Source organism: Nerophis ophidion, linkage group LG11 (genome assembly GCF_033978795.1).
Source record: "Nerophis ophidion isolate RoL-2023_Sa linkage group LG11, RoL_Noph_v1.0, whole genome shotgun sequence".
In the NCBI taxonomy this organism is placed as follows: Eukaryota; Metazoa; Chordata; class Actinopteri; order Syngnathiformes; family Syngnathidae; genus Nerophis; species Nerophis ophidion.
Genome location: NC_084621.1, coordinates 426,168 through 443,706, shown reverse-complemented (window position 1 = coordinate 443,706; position 17,539 = coordinate 426,168). Strand labels below are relative to the sequence as shown.

The window sequence follows — 17,539 nt, the reverse complement described above, 5'->3', positions numbered from 1 at the left end:
CATTCACACACACATTCACACACACATTCACACACACATTCACACACACATTCACACACACATTCGCACACACATTCACACACAACATTCGCACACACATTCACACACACATTCACACACACATTCACACACACATTCACACACACATTCACACACACGTTCACACACACGTTCACACACACATTCACACACTACGTTCACACACACGTTCACACACACGTTCACACACACGTTCACACACACATTCACACACACACGTTCACACACACGTTCACACACACATTCACACACACGTTCACACACACGTTCACACACACGTTCACACACACACGTTCACACACACATTCACACACACATTCACACACACATTCACACACACACATTCACACACACATTCACACACACATTCACACACACATTCACACACACATTCACACACACATTCGCACACACATTCGCACACACATTCGCACACACATTCGCACACACATTCACACACACATTCACACACACATTCACACACACATTCACACACACATTCACACACACAGTCACACACACATTCACACACACATTCACACACACAGTCACACACACATTCACACACACAGTCACACACACGTTCACACACACGTTCACACACACGTTCACACACACATTCACACACACATTCACACACACATTCACACACACATTCACACACACGTTCACACACACGTTCACACACACGTTCACACACACGTTCGCACACACGTTCGCACACACGTTCGCACACACGTTCGCACACACGTTCGCACACACGTTCGCACACACGTTCGCACACACATTCGCAAACACATTCGCACACACATTCGCACACACATTCGCACACACATTCGCACACACATTCGCACACACATTCGCACACACATTCGCACACACATTCGCACACACATTCGCACACACATTCGCACACACATTCGCACACACGTTCGCACACACGTTCGCACACACGTTCGCACACACGTTCGCACACACATTCGCACACACATTCGCACACACATTCACACACATTCGCACACACGTTCGCACACACGTTCGCACACACGTTCGCACACACGTTCGCACACACGTTCGCACACACGTTCGCACACACGTTCGCACACACGTTCGCACACACGTTCGCACACACATTCGCACACACATTCACACACACATTCACACACACATTCACACACACATTCACACACACATTCGCACACACATTCGCACACACATTCGCACACACATTCACACACACATTCACACACACATTCGCACACACATTCGCACACACATTCACACACACATTCGCACACACATTCACACACACATTCACACACACATTCACACACACATTCACACACACATTCGCACACACATTCGCACACACATTCGCACACACATTCGCACACACATTCGCACACACATTCGCACACACATTCGCACACACATTCGCACACACATTCGCACACACATTCGCACACACATTCGCACACACATTCGCACACACATTCGCACACACATTCGCACACACATTCGCACACACATTCGCACACACATTCGCACACACATTCGCACACACATTCGCACACACATTCACACACACGTTCACACACACGTTCACACACACATTCACACACACATTCACACACATTCGCACACACATTCGCACACACATTCGCACACACATTCGCACACACATTCGCACACACATTCACACACACATTCACACACACATTCACACACACATTCACACACACATTCACACCGAAGGCGTATTCCCACCGTACTTCTGCAACCTGTCTTACATGTTTGGCTTATTTCACCTTCTTATTTTCATCTGTCTTGTGCAAGGTGGTGTTTACCTTTGATCATTGGCAGGAGGATGAATCGTATTAGTTATGACACGTCTACATCCAGCTAGCTTATTCGCTGAATCTCTAAAACACAGGTGTCAAACTCAAGGGCCAGGGGCCAAATCTGGCCGGCGACATCATTTCATCTGGGCCGCAAACACCTGGAAATTATGTGTCAAAGTACTTCATATTTTTTAATGGATTTTCTTAATTTTGACGGACAAAATATATATACTGCTTGAAATTGCGTACATTTTGAACTTTGATAGTATCCCATATTGCAACAAATATTACAGTATATTATCATACTTCCCAAAGACGTTTTTGTCTAAATAAAAATACTTAACTTTACAGCAAACTACCCATCAAATGAACAAAAATGACAATAAATGTTACGTTGTTCTTTACCACATCCATCCATCCATTTTCTACCGCTTATTCCCTTTGGGGTGGCGGGGGGCGCTGGTTCCTATCTCAGCTACAATCGGGCAGAAGGCGGGGTACACCCTGGACAAGTCGCAGGGCCAACACATAGACAGACAACATTCACACTCACATTCACACACTAGGGACCATTTTAGTGTTGCCACTGTAAATTTAAAAAAAAAAAAAAACGCTTACTGATTTTTGCGTAAAATCTCTGTTGACCGAGCTGCCAGTTTTTGACTGTAAAATCTACAGTTGTGGTTTTTAAGGGTGTATTACTGTACATTTGTACATGGAAAGACGGTACATTTTTTTATTCTGGCAATTTAGCTGCCAGTTTTTCTACCGTAAAAACAAATGTACCGTATTTCCATGTACAAATGTACAGTAATACAGTGGTCCCCAACCACCGGGCCGCAGAATTTTTTTTATTCATTTTTATATGTTGTACATTTTTTTAATGTAAAATAGACAGTCCACTTAAAGCAATTCCTAATTAATAATGAAATCCAGAGGCAAATTCATCCATTATTCACTGTTGCAAGCGACCCTCTGATAAGTGGCCACCTCATCTCAGGGCCAACACAGATAGACAGACAACATTCACACACACATTCACACACTAGGGCCCATTTAGTGTTGTCACTGTAAATTGAAAAAAAAAAAAACGTCTACGGTTTTTTGCGTAAAAACTCTGTTGATTGAGCTGCCAGTTTTTGACTGTAAAATCTACAGTTGTGGTTTTTAAGGGTGTATTACTGCAGTGGTCCCCAACCTTTTTGTATCCGCGGACCGGTCAACACTTATTAATTTGTCCCGTGGGGGGTGTTTGGAATCCTTTTTTTTTTTTTTCTTTTTTTCTTTCTTTGTCATGAAAAAGGGATGTTTTTGTCATGAAAAAGGGAGTTTTTTGTGGTTGGTACACTAATTGTAAGTGTATATTGTGTTTTTTATGTTGATTTAATAAATTTAAAAAATAAATAAATAAAAACTTTTTTTTTTTTTTAATAAAAATTTATAAAAAATTATTCTGCGGCCCGGTGGTTGGGGACCACTGTATTACTGTACATTTGTACATGGAAATACGGTACATTTGTTTTAACAGTAGAAAAACTGGCATCTAAATTGCCAAAATAAAGAAATAACTTGTACTGTTTTATTATTAACAATATAATGTTGTAAAAATCAATGCAAATTTAACACAGAAATTCTGGCAAATAAGCTGCCAGCTTTTTCCATAAAACCCCCCCAAAAAAACAGTGGTACTCTTTTTCTATTTTCCGTATGTAAAAAAACCATTTTACAGTAAAATGTTGTACATTTTTTAACGTATAATAGACAGTCCACTTAAAGCAATTCCTAATTAATAATGAAATCCAGAGGAAAATTCATCCATTATTCACTGTTGCAAGCGACCCTCTGATAAGTCGCCACCTCATCTCAGGGCCAACACAGATAGACAGACAACATTCACACACACATTCACACACTAGGGACCATTTTAGTGTTGCCACTGTAAATTGAAAAAAAAAAAAAACGCTTACTGATTTTTGCGTAAAATCTCTGTTGACCGAGCTGCCAGTTTTTGACTGTAAAATCTACAGTTGTGGTTTTTAAGGGTGTATTACTGTACATTTGTACATGGAAAGACGGTACATTTGTTTTCACGGTAGAAAAACTCGCAGCTAAATTGCCAAAATAAAAAAATAACTTGTACTGTTTTACCATTAACAATATAATGTTGTAAAAATCAATGTAAATTAAAAAAAACAAAAAACGCTTACTGATTTTTGCGTAAAAACTCTGTTGATTGAGCTGCCAGTTTTTGACTGTAAAATCTACAGTTGTGGTTTTTAAGGGTGTATTACTGCAGTGGTCCCCAACCTTTTTGTATCCGTGGACCGGTCAACACTTAATAGTTTGTCCCGTGGCCCGGGGGGGGGGGGGGGGGGGGGTGTTTGTCATGAAAAAGGGAGGTTTTTGTGGTTGGTGCACTAATTGTAAGTGTATATTGTGTTTTTTATGTTGATTTAATAAATAAAATAAATAAATAAACAAAAACTTCTTTTTTTTTTTTTTTTTTATAAAAATGAATTTAAAAAAATTCTGCGGCCCGGTGGTTGGGAACCACTGTATTACTGTACATTTGTACATGGAAATATGGTACATTTGTTTTTACGGTAGAAAAACTGGCAGCTAAGTTGCCAGAATAAAAAAATAACTTGTACTGTTTTATTATTAACAATATAATGTTGTAAAAACTAATGTAAATTTAACACAAAAATTCTGACAAATAAGCTGCCAGCTTTTTCCATAAAACCCCCCAAAAAAACAGTGGTACTCTTTTTCCAATTACCATATGTAAAAAAACAATTTTACAGTAAAATGTTGTACATTTTTTAATGTTTAATGGACAGTCCACTTAAAGCAATTCCTAATTAATAATGAAATCCAGAGGCAAATTCATCCATTATTCACTGTTGCAAGCGACCCTCTGATAAGTGGCCACCTCATCTCAGGGCCAACACAGATAGACAGACAACATTCACACACACATTCACACACTAGGGACCATTTTAGTGTTGTCACTGTAAATTGGAAAAAAAAACCGCCTACTGATTTTTGCGTAAAAACTTTGTTGACCGAGGTGCCAGTTTTTGACTGTAAAATCTACAGTTGTGGTTTTTAATGGTGTATTACTGTACATTTGTACATGGAAAGACGCTACATTTGTTTTCACGGCAGAAAAACTGGCAGCTAAATTGTCAGAATAAAAAAATAACTTGTACTGTTTTATCATTAACAATATAATGTTATAAAAATCAATGCAAATTTAACACAGAAATTCTGGCAAATAAGCTGCCAGCTTTTTCCATAAAACCCCCCAAAAAAACAGTGGTACTCTTTTTCCATTTACTGTGTGTAAAAAAACAATTTTACAGTAAAATGTTGTACATTTTTTAATGTAAAATGGACAGTCCACTTAAAGCAATTCCTAATTAATAATGAAATCCAGAGGCAAATTCATCCATTATTCACTGTTGCAAGCGACCCTCTGATAAGTGGCCATAACTGCCATGTGGCCCTCAATGAAAAGCAGTTGGACATCACTGCTCTAAAACAAGACGCTTTAATGCCTACCTTTTCCAAACATACCGGGCTTGAATACGGATCAGAACACTCACATTCAAACACTGGACGGATCATAATAATTATAACTTTTTTCATCCTACTCGGCCTTTGTCCATGCAGGAAAGCCATGTACTGGTACTTAGATATAAAGATATAAAAAATGAATAATAAAGAAAAAAATGTATTGTTAGACAAATTAAATCATAATATATGGATATAAATGAGAAAAGATGTACAGAAAGACAATTGATTGGAAAGTTGGACTCACATTTATCCAGCCCAATTGTAAATGACATATATTTGCAAAATGTAAAAACTTTCAATAGATGTCTTCATACACGAGCTTGATAGATGACAGTCCCCGTTTTGGGTTGCTTTTTATTGGGTCCCCAGTGCTGTCAAACTTGTCTTCATTTAATGCCACATGAGCCCTTTGATACAGTGAGTATATATTAATATATAGAAATGCTTCAAGATATTACTACACAATTGCCTATATATATTCTTTTTATGTGCAAATTGATGAATGACATCAGGATGCCGAGCAGAATGTATGTTAATCTAATGTTTGTGTTTGGCATGATCAGACATGTGATTGCATGCAGAACATGCACATCAGCTGTCAAAATTAAAAAAATAAATACTTAGTGCTCTACTTTCCATGACAAGTTATAGCAAATTCAGATCTGTTTAAGAATAGAATGGCAACAATTAATGAAATCATGCACTTATGAATTACATCAGGCCTGATTTGATTAGCAAAAATAAGAATTTTGATGAATGTGAATTAGATATTCCCTACATACGTGGATATTTTGCTAACTTTTGTGTTGCATTTTGGCGAAATGCATGCAAATGTCATATTTAAACATACGTCCACTAAGGTGGCCCAATTGTGATTTTTGTATCTTCAGCATTGCTTGTACGTGTTTTGTTGTGTTGCTTTGAGTGTTGACAGTCAGACCAGTAGTCAACGCGTGTCCATTTGTGTCCATGTAGGTGGTTCCACAGAGACATCACAGGCCTGCAGGCCGAGGAAGTGCTGAAGACTCAGGGCATTCACGGCAGCTTTCTGGCCCGACCCAGCAAGAAGAACGTGGGGGATTTCTCCTTGTCTGTCAGGTGATTATATTTTAAACTGAACTAAAGTCTACATCTTTTTTCCCCTTAAGTTCTCCTAAGATTATGTGCTTTGAATTCTGCTGTTTTTTTACGGGTGTGCAAGATGATGTGATGTTTTGACTCCCCAAAAACACAAACTTTGTGTATGTGATGAGAATTATTCTAATTGGATTCAGAAAGAAAATCCCTTGCTGTTTTCCACTTTTATTACTCATCATGGTAGCAATAAGAAAAGGTGCCACTCCAATGTAATATGTCATGTGTCCGGAGCATACTTGCCTTTTGCTCTTACAATATACAATAGTTTGATTTCTTTCATCCATTTTTGAAAGCATTAATAATATTCATAATATGGAGGATAAAGTACTCTACTGCAGTGGTTCTCAAATGGGGGTCCGTCACGTACCCCTGGGGGTACTTGAAGGTATGCCAAGGGGTACATGAGGTTTTTTACAAATATTTTAAAAATAGCAACAATTCAAAAATCCTTTATAAATATATTTATTGAATAATACATCAACAAAATATGATTGTAAGTTCAAAAACTGTGAAAAGAAATGCAACAATGCAATATTCAGTGTTGACAGCTAGATTTTTTGTGGACATGTTCCATAAATATTGATGTTAAAGATTTATTTTTTTGTAAAGAAATGTTAAGAAAGAAGACACTTTTAGTTGATGATTACTTCTATGTGTAGAAATCTTTATTTATAATTGAATAACTTGTTTATTTTTCAACAAGTTTTTAGTTACTTTTACATCTTTTTTTCCAAATAGTTCAAGAAAGACCACTACAAATGAGCAATATTTTGCACTGTTATACAATTTAATAAATCAGAAACTGATGACATAGTGCTGTATTTTACTTCTTTATCTCTTTTTTCCAACCAAAGATGCTTTGCTGTGATTAGGGGGTACTTGAATTAAAAACATGTTCACAGGGGGTACATCACTGAAAAAAGGTTGAGAACCACTGCTCTACTCTGCTGTTTTAAAGGACAAGTGGTCAATAGCTGTCCCAAAATATACGCTCACACTACAACACACTGTATAGATTTGTACAAAAATTTAAAAAATATTTTGTTTTATTACCAATAAACAGGTTAGTTCTGATTACAGTTCAAGCAGGTTGTATATATTGTAAATAGCAGCGCAGTATTAAATGCAATATTGAAAATTAGGGTATTGTTGCTGTCCAATGGAAAGTGTTCGTATCCAAATCTAGTTATTAAAAAAAAAAAAAAAAGTTTTAGCTAGAAATATAAATGGGAGAAAAAATTGCAATAAAAAAACCCGACACGTTTTCGTTTGAGTAAAAATGGGCTGTTTGTTTTTTATAAAAATGTTATATATTTTATAAATTATTTTTACAATTGTCATGCTTAAACTTAAACTATCAAATTGAAATTTATAGTAAAAAAGTTTATTTTAAAAGTTGTTTAAATAAATATTATTTCCTAAATGTAATATTCTAGTGCAGTGGTTCTCAACCTTTTTTCAGTGATGTACCCCCTGTGAACATGTTTTTAATTCAAGTACCCCCTAATCAGAGCAAAGCATTTTTGGTTGAAAAAAAGAGATAAAGAAGTAAAATACAGCACTGTCATCAGTTTCTGATTTATTAAATTGTATAACTGTGCAAAATATTGCTCATTTGTAGTGGTCTTTTTTTAACTATTTGGAAAAAAAGATATAAAATAACTAAAAACTTGTTGAGAAATAAACAAGTGATTCAATTATAAATAAAGATTTCTCCACATAGAAGTAATCATCAACTTAAAGTGCCCTCTTTGGGGATTGTAATAGAGATCCATCTGGATTCATCAACTTCATTCTAAACATTTCTTCACAAAAAAAAAATCAATATTTATGGAACATGTCCACAAAAAATCTAGCTGTCAACACTGAATATTGCATTGTTGCATTTCTTTTCACACTTTATGAACTTACATTCATATTTTGTTGAAGTATTACTCAATAAATACATTTATAAAGGATTTTTGAATTGTTGCTATTTTTAGAATATTTAAAAAAAAATCTCATGTACCCCTTGGCATACCTTCAAGTACCCCCATTTGAGAACCACTGTCTAGTGTACTTCATGATAATCCACCTCTGCTTATTATGATTAAAAAATGCAGGTTAAGGCCTTCCATAAATTGGACTGTATGTCCTAACGTGCGTCATCAATAAACTGTTGTTGGTCCTCATCAGGGTGGGCGAGCAGGTGACCCACATCCGCATCCAGAACACGGGAGACTACTACGACCTTTACGGCGGGGAAAAGTTTGCCACGCTGTCTGAGCTGGTGGAATACTACACGGCCGACAACGGCATCCTGCAGGACAAAGATGGCACCGTCATCGAACTCAAATACCCTCTCAACTCCTCCGATCCCACCACTGAGAGGTTTGTGATACTTTCACCCAGGGTGACAAAATACTATACTACAATGTGTAGTGGGAGAATTTAATAGGATTTTGTGCAAAAGGTCTTACAATAAGTAGAAAGATATTTGACATAATTAGATGCCAAATGGTCTTCATAAAACAAGAAGGTAAATGCTGTATTTTTTATTGACATAAATGCAAATTCAGCTTGTTCTCATGAGAATTTAATGGCGTTATGTGAAAAAGATATTGATATTGGTAGAAAATGTCCACATTTATTACATATGTAGATATGTCATAATGCTTACTTAAGATAGAAAAAGAATAGGAAATCATGTTTTTTTTATTGATATATGAAATAGCACTTTTAATTATGTAGGAATCTTAAATGTAAAACTACTAAAATGTGTTATTTTCTTTTATTATTTAAGTCGATTGTTACATTGTTTTAACCTAAATAAACGTTTGAATTTTTTATCAATACAGAAGTTGTCTGCCTGTAGTCACAAACCTTTTATATTTTTTGGAATAAAAATAACTAAAGTAACTAAAAATAATGATTTATTTCTTCTGCTAACATACCTAAAATAATAGTCTTACATTTTTACTGGAATAGAAATAAGGTGACACCCTACTGGCATAAACATTGTTTATTATTTAGAATAAAAACATATTAATATGAATAGAAAACTTTTTCTTCCCTGTGCAAAAAAAAGACAAAAATCAAACATGTCTGAACGTAGACATAAAACAAAAATAATAGAGGCTGTACAGTATATCAATCCATCCATTTTCTATTGCTTATTCCCTTTGGGATCGCGGGGGGCACTGGCGCCTATCTCAGCTACAATCGGGCGGAAGGCGGGGTACACCCTGGACAAGTCGCCACCTCATCACAGGAGGCTGTAAATAGTGATACAAAAAATAATTCTCAAGAATTTAGTACAATTTTGAATCAAAAATACACAAAGTATAAGTAATTATGGCTGTCAAAGTTAATGCTTTAACTGTTGTGTATGATCACAAAACATAATTGCTTTATCGATGGATAAATGCAGATTAATCACACAATTTATTTTGAGCCACACGCTCCTTTACCTCAACTGCGGATAGTTACCTGAAGGCAAATCAGGCTGTTATACATTCAGTGATCATATGTCAGCGAAAAGATGAGTGAGGAGACTACGACTTGAGTGCTCACTGTCAGATTTCACTTCAAAATACACCCTGATGGTACTTTAGATCAAATCAAATCAAATCAACTTTATTTATAAAGCACATTTAACATTTACAACAGCGGTAGCCAAAGTGCAGGTTGAAAGATAATACGAGAACCGAGCAAACAACACAACACAAACACAACATGATCAAAAATAAATAAATAAAACATAAAGACAGGTTCACAGCAGGTGTATAATGGGATAATATAAAACTATTGAACAAATAAAAGATGTTCATGCAGGTAAACTTTCAAAACATTTTCATCTATTACATTCTAACAATAATATTGCATTTGTGTCAAATTATTGGCATCTTTTTCAAAGTGAATTCGAGTTATGCATGCAGATAATTTACTAACATGATTAGTGTTTATTGATTTTGCTTGGAAAAATTTTTAAATAAGCAGAAAATGACTGTTTAAAAAAAAGAAATGGTAATTAATTTTTATTTTTTATTTTTGTGTCCTGTCCAGCTTCTCAGGCAAATCATATAGTTGATATCGGCTGTTCAGATTTACTTTACAAAAGAGAAGTGTAGGATACTTCTCTTGTTGTCTTATTTGAATTTGACTTTATTTATATTATCATTTGGTGCAGCCGGGCCGTAGCAGGAGGGGGTTGCCCACATCTGAGGTCCTCTCCAAGGTTTCTCATAGTCAGCATTGTCACTGGCGTCCCACTGGATGTGAATTTTCCCTGCCCACTGGGTGTGAGTTTTCCTTGCCCTTTTGTGGGTTCTTCCGAGGATGTTGTAGTCGTCATGATTTGTGCAGTCCTTTGAGACATTTGTGATTTAGGGCTACATAAATAAACATTGATTGATTGATTGATAGAAAGAGAAAAAAAGGAAGATGGGGGGAAATTGTGGGGATAAGAGGGGGATTAGACAGAAAGACAAAAACAACAAGAGAAAACACAACAATAGAACATCAGCACATAGGATATGTACAAATATGATAGTAAAAGTGATAGCAAAGAAGCAGTTAGCGAAATAAATAAAAATACAGAAATGAGTTTCAATCAATCAAAGTTCCAATCAATCACAATGAGCATTTTTACACCACAAATGGAGCATTACAAAAAAAAATAATTCTATTTTAAATGTATTCAATATAGAACAGGTTGTACTGCAATCATAAAAAACAATCAATCTTGAAATCCTCGCTCTTTTTGAAGTGCACGCTCTTGCTTAAAACAACATTTTTTTTTTTATTAAATTTGACTTTAAAATAGCTTTTGATGGCACACTAACGCTGTAATCAGAAAATCAAGAAAGTTCAGACCCTCAGCCCACCCTTTTCTGTCCTTCTCTGTCAGTTGTCTAACTTCCCTTTTATAGCTGCGGTTGGAAACTTGACGTTTTGACACTTTTGAAAGCGATGGCCAGACCGTCTTGCTCATCTTCCTCTATTGCACACTCCATCATGTCCGCGCCATTCTGTCGTCTCGGAAAAGGTCGCACACACGCACGCACACACACACGCACGCACGCACACACGCACACACACACACGCACGCACGCACACACGCAGGTAGTTTAAGAGCAATTTTTCACTCAGTTTTGTATCGCCTTGTCAGTGCGCATCTGTCCAATGCCAACATTTGAGTGAGATGAACGAGGATCGATAACACCATTAGTAAGAATGAGCATTTCAAATGAGTATTTTGAGAGCAAATTGGACATTTTCATTTAAGAATGGTGTCAGTGAGGTTGCGCTGTGGAGGTTTTGGTTGAGGGAGCTGGGGAGGAGTGCCGGCGGGGTGGCGTTACGGTTTTTAACGGCTAAAAATACTTTGTCCTCTTTAGCCACAAAATCAGCCATCTGAAATTTTCCGACCACAAAACAGGAAGTTGAGCAAAAGAAATCGAGAACTCTGTCTAAAATTATGCCCAACTCAGCTGAGTGTATGTTCACTGATGCACACACGCGCCCCAACGACCTGTTTTTATGCATTGTTTCTTTCTTGTGATATGTCCCCCCCCCCCAAGGTAACATCTGCACGATTATGGTGTAAAGCAGGCTTGGGCAATTATTTTACCCGGGGGGCCAGATTTAGATTAAAAAGTGTGTCTGGGGGCCAATATATCTCCAAGCCCGTTTCCATACGAGTTGGGAAATTGTGTTAGATGTAAATATAAACGGAATAAAAATGATTGGCAAATACTTTTCAACCCATATTTAATTGAATGCACTACAAAGACAAGATATTTGATGTTCAAACTCAAAAAGTTGTTTTTTTTGCAAATAATAATGAACTTAGAATTTCATGGCTGCAACACGTGCCAAAGTAGTTGGGAAAGGGCATGTTCACCACTGTGTTACATCACCTTTTCTTTTAACAACACCCAATAAACGTTTGGGAACTGAGGAAACTAATTGTTGGAGCTTTGAAAGTGGAATTCTTTCCCATTCTTGTTTTATGTAGAGCTTCAGTCGTTCAACAGTCCGGGTCTCCGCTGTCGTATTTTACGCTTCATAATGCGCCACACATTTTAGATGGGAGACAGGTCTGGACTGCAAGCTGGCTAGGAAAGTACCCGCACTCTTTTTTTTACAAAGCCACGCTGTTCTAACACGTGCTGAATGTGGTTTGGCATTGACTTGCTGAAATAAGCAGGGGCGTCATCATTATATTCCGTTTATATTTACATCAAACACAATATCCTAAGTCATTTGGAAACGGGGTTTGTAAAAAACCTCACAATAATGATTGGAAGCTAAAAACGTTATGACAAACCGCCTTAAAAAACGGAATGTAATTTTACATTTTTTTACTGAATAAGACACCCAGAATGCATATGAAAATAAAGAATGTGGGATGTACAATATTAATTATGAATGATAAAACACTAAATATTGACAACATATTTTACAATCAACCGAAACGCAACCAAAATGCAACAAACAGTGAAAAAACCCCCCAGCTACAATCCGACATACCTCATAGTGACCATCGTAAGTAATTAGATGACCATAGTTAACGAGTATATGATGCAGATTCCAACCATTGAAAGACTTAATATAATTGAAGACTTGCGGTCATTAGAAAACATGAGTGCACATCATCATGGTTGCTACACTTCCCATCTTAAACATCTAAAACAATTATTTGGGAATGTCCGGCGGGCCAGATTGAAAAGATCAAAGGGCCGCATGTGGCCCCCGGGCCTTAATTTGCCCAGGTCTGTTGTAAAGTCAGGATTGATTGATTGAAACTTTTATTAGTAGATTGCACAGTACAGTACATATTCCGTACAATTGACCACTAAATGGTAACACCCCAATAAGTTTTTCAACTTGTTTAAGTCTGGGTGCACGTTAATCAATTCATGGTAAAGACATTGGGCTGTCGGTTGTTTTTAATTGTCTATTCAACATGCTTTCGTTGTGGTTTTCAAGCTGACCGGCCCAAACCTGCTTTCTATATAAAACAGGCCCAAGTCCACACAAGTTGAGAATCACTACTAATAATACATCTGCAAGTGTCAAATACAATCTCATACAAACTATGCCTTCTTGACCTGATTGCATATAATTATAATAGATTAGATTAGATTAGATATTACTTTATTCATTCCGTCAGGAGAGTTCCTTCAGGAAAATTACAATTTTCAGCACAATCCCATTCAAGATCAGACAAACATTACAGGGAGACAGAACAGGATCGCTGACGGGTCTGCCGGCTTCCAGCGCCCCTTACAAAAAAGATGAGATACAGGTAAACAAAGGGGGGGGGAATAGAAGATTAAAATGAAATTTAAAAAAATCGGTCTTAGCCTGGGCCTTGGAGAGGGGGTGGAGACGGAGGCCAAGGGGAAAAAAAACCCCCAAAAAACCAAAAACAAACAAAAAACAACAACTCATAGCCATAGTACACATCCCTCTTCCATGTGTGTAAGAGGGAAACATCAAACATCCAAGAACACAGAGGACATTAAAGACATTAAAGCAGCAGATACAAGCAGACACTTCTACATACAGCTATGAATAAAAAGTAGAAGAAACATATCCACTGTGGTGGCCTCTGCGGTGTTCCACGCCATCGTCCGCTGGGGTGGAGGGAACATGGCCAGAGACAGGAGCAGACCCAACAAAGCAACCAAGACAGCCGACTCCACTCTCGGCCAGTGTCCAGTCCGCATGGATAATAACAGCATACGACACTTAAAAAAAAAAAAAAAAGAGTCCTAGATGTAGTACAGTAGAATCTCGATTTGCGAACTCATCAGTTTTGTATCACAGCAAGTTTTATTTGTGATGAGACCGGACTTTTACAGACAAATATGCCAAAGCAGGAAAATACGCTACTTATCGTTCAGTGGAGCCTCTTTCACACACACACACACACACACACACACACACACACACACACACACACACACACACACACACACACACACACACACACACACACACACACACACACACACACACGGCCCCTTACCCTCGATCCCTTGTCCTCTGTCTGTCTCTGTTACTTTCTTATTAGCGCTTCCTTTGACGATGTTAATGTAAGTGGATTTTACTCTTTTAAATGTTCATTATTAGAGGTGTGGGAAAAAATAGATTCGAATACGAATCGAATCGAATATGTTGTGCGATTCAGAATTGATTCTCGTTTTTAAAAAATCTATTTTTTTTAAATTTATTTTAAAAGTTGTTTTTTTTAATCAATCCAACAAACCACTACACAGCAATACCACAACAATGCAATCCAATTCCAAAAGCAAACCTGAGCCAGCAACACTCAGAACTGCAATAAACAGAGCAATTGAGAGGAGACACAAACACCACACAGAACAAACCAAAAGTAGTGAAACAAAAATGAATATTATCAACAACAGTATCAATATTAGTTATCATTTCAGCATAGCAGTGATTAAAAATCCCTCATTGACATTATCATTAGACATTTATAAAAAAAATAATAAAAAAGAACAATAGTGTCACAGTGGCTTACACTTGCATGGCATCTCATAAGCTGGACAACACACTGTGTCCAATGTTTTCACAAAGATAAAATAAGTCACATTTTTGCTTCCTTTAATAGTTCAAACAAATTTACATTATTGCAATCAGTTGATTGCAATAATGTAAATTATAAAAGGTTTTTTTAAAAATCTACTACTCTGCTAGCATGTCAGCAGACTGGGGTAGATCCTGCTGAAATCTATGTATTGAATGAATACAGAATCGTTTTGAATCGGAAAAATTTCGTTTTTGGATCGAGAATCGAATCGAAAAAAATCGATATATAATTGAATCGTGACCCCAAGAATAGATATTGAATCAAATCGTGGGACACCCAAAGACACGGAAATACTTTTGAAAATATTTGGCTTGTATGGCTCTCTCAGCCAAAAAGGTTCCCGACCCCTGGTCTAGAGGAAAAATAAGTACTTTACATCCATTTATATAGCGGCTTTCACAGACAGAATCACAAAGTGATTTACAGTGTGTATAGAAAATGAAAGCATAGTAAAAAAAAAATTAAAGAATATAAAAAAAAAAAAAAAAATTTAAAGTGAAATTTCCTCGCGTTCCTCGCGCCCCACCTGTCATGTCTCTATTCCCCCACCTGTCATGTCTCTATTCCCCCACCTGTCATGTCTCTATTCCCCCACCTGTCATGTCTCTATTCCCCCACCTGTCATGTCTCTATTCCCCCACCTGTCATGTCTCTATTCCCCCACCTGTCATGTCTCTATTCCCCCACCTGTCATGTCTCTATTCCCCCACCTGTCATGTCTCTATTCCCCCACCTGTCATGTCTCTATTCCCCCACCTGTCATGTCTCTATTCCCCCACCTGTCATGTCTCTATTCCCCCACCTGTCATGTCTCTATTCCCACACCTGTCATGTCTCTATTCCCACACCTGTCATGTCTCTATTCCCCCACCTGTCATGTCTCTATTCCCCCACCTGTCATGTCTCTATTCCCACACCTGTCATGTCTCTATTCCCACACCTGTCATGTCTCTATTCCCCCACCTGTCATGTCTCTATTCCCCCACCTGTCATGTCTCTATTCCCCCAACTGTCATGTCTCTATTCCCCCACCTGTCATGTCTCTATTCCCCCACCTGTCATGTCTCTATTCCCCCACCTGTCATGTCTCTATTCCCCCACCTGTCATGTCTCTATTCCCCCACCTGTCATGTCTCTATTCCCCCACCTGTCATGTCTCTATTCCCCCACCTGTCATGTCTCTATTCCCCCACCTGTCATGTCTCTATTCCCCCACCTGTCATGTCTTTATTCCCCCACCTGTCATGTCTCTATTCCCCCAACTGTCATGTCTCTATTCCCCCACCTGTCATGTCTCTATTCCCCCACCTGTCATGTCTCTATTCCCCCACCTGTCATGTCTCTATTCCCCCACCTGTCATGTCTCTATTCCCCCACCTGTCATGTCTCTATTCCCCCACCTGTCATGTCTCTATTCCCCCACCTGTCATGTCTCTATTCCCCCACCTGTCATGTCTCTATTCCCCCACCTGTCATGTCTCTATTCCCCCACCTGTCATGTCTCTATTCCCCCACCTGTCATGTCTCTATTCCCCCACCTGTCATGTCTCTATTCCCCCACCTGTCATGTCTCTATTCCCCCACCTGTCATGTCTCTATTCCCCCACCTGTCATGTCTCTATTCCCCCACCTGTCATGTCTCTATTCCCCCACCTGTCATGTCTCTATTCCCCCACCTGTCATGTCTCTATTCCCCCAACTGTCATGTCTCTATTCCCCCAACTGTCATGTCTCTATTCCCCACCTGTCATGTCTCTATTCCCCACCTGTCATGTCTCTATTCCCCCAACTGTCATGTCTCTATTCCCCACAGGTGGGGCCCGCCCCACACTTTGAGAAACACTGTCCTCACCTCATATCATCTAACATGCTACAACATGTCACCTGATTTGAACTCACCTTACTTCATATCATCTCATGTCCAGGTGGTACCACGGCCACCTGTCTGGTCCAAATGCCGAGAAGATGCTCATTGCTCGGGATGAGTCTGGAACCTTCCTGGTCAGAGAGTCGCTGTCCAAGCCGGGAGATTTCGTTCTGTCATGTCTGACGGACGAGCGCAGCAAAACAGGAGCAAGGAGAGTGTCTCACATCAAGATCATGTGCCAGGTGTGCATTTCATGGTTCTGTCTTAACACAACCCTAGTTGGGAATCTAGTCACATGACACATGCCATTACACCTGCCTGGAGAACACAGATCAACAAAAATAAGAACACATAGTTGGTTGATTTGACACAACGAAACAGAACACATAACTTACAAACATTACTGATCTGTCAGGCTGAGACATTGATTGCACTAACCCAGGGGTGTCCAAACTACTATATGTATATATATAT

At 38.2% G+C, this 17,539-nt stretch overlaps 1 protein-coding gene across 1 annotated transcript in view; it reads left to right on the top strand.

The window, feature by feature from the left end:
• LOC133562416 (tyrosine-protein phosphatase non-receptor type 6-like) overlaps nt 1-17,539 on the top strand; it is a 34,953-nt gene that overhangs the window by 303 nt on the left and 17,111 nt on the right. The window contains exons 2-4 of the mRNA XM_061916601.1: nt 6,406-6,557; nt 8,772-8,966; nt 17,124-17,307. Of these exons, the coding sequence (XP_061772585.1) occupies nt 6,406-6,557; nt 8,772-8,966; nt 17,124-17,307 (531 nt within the window). The remainder of the gene's footprint in view (nt 1-6,405; nt 6,558-8,771; nt 8,967-17,123; nt 17,308-17,539) is intronic.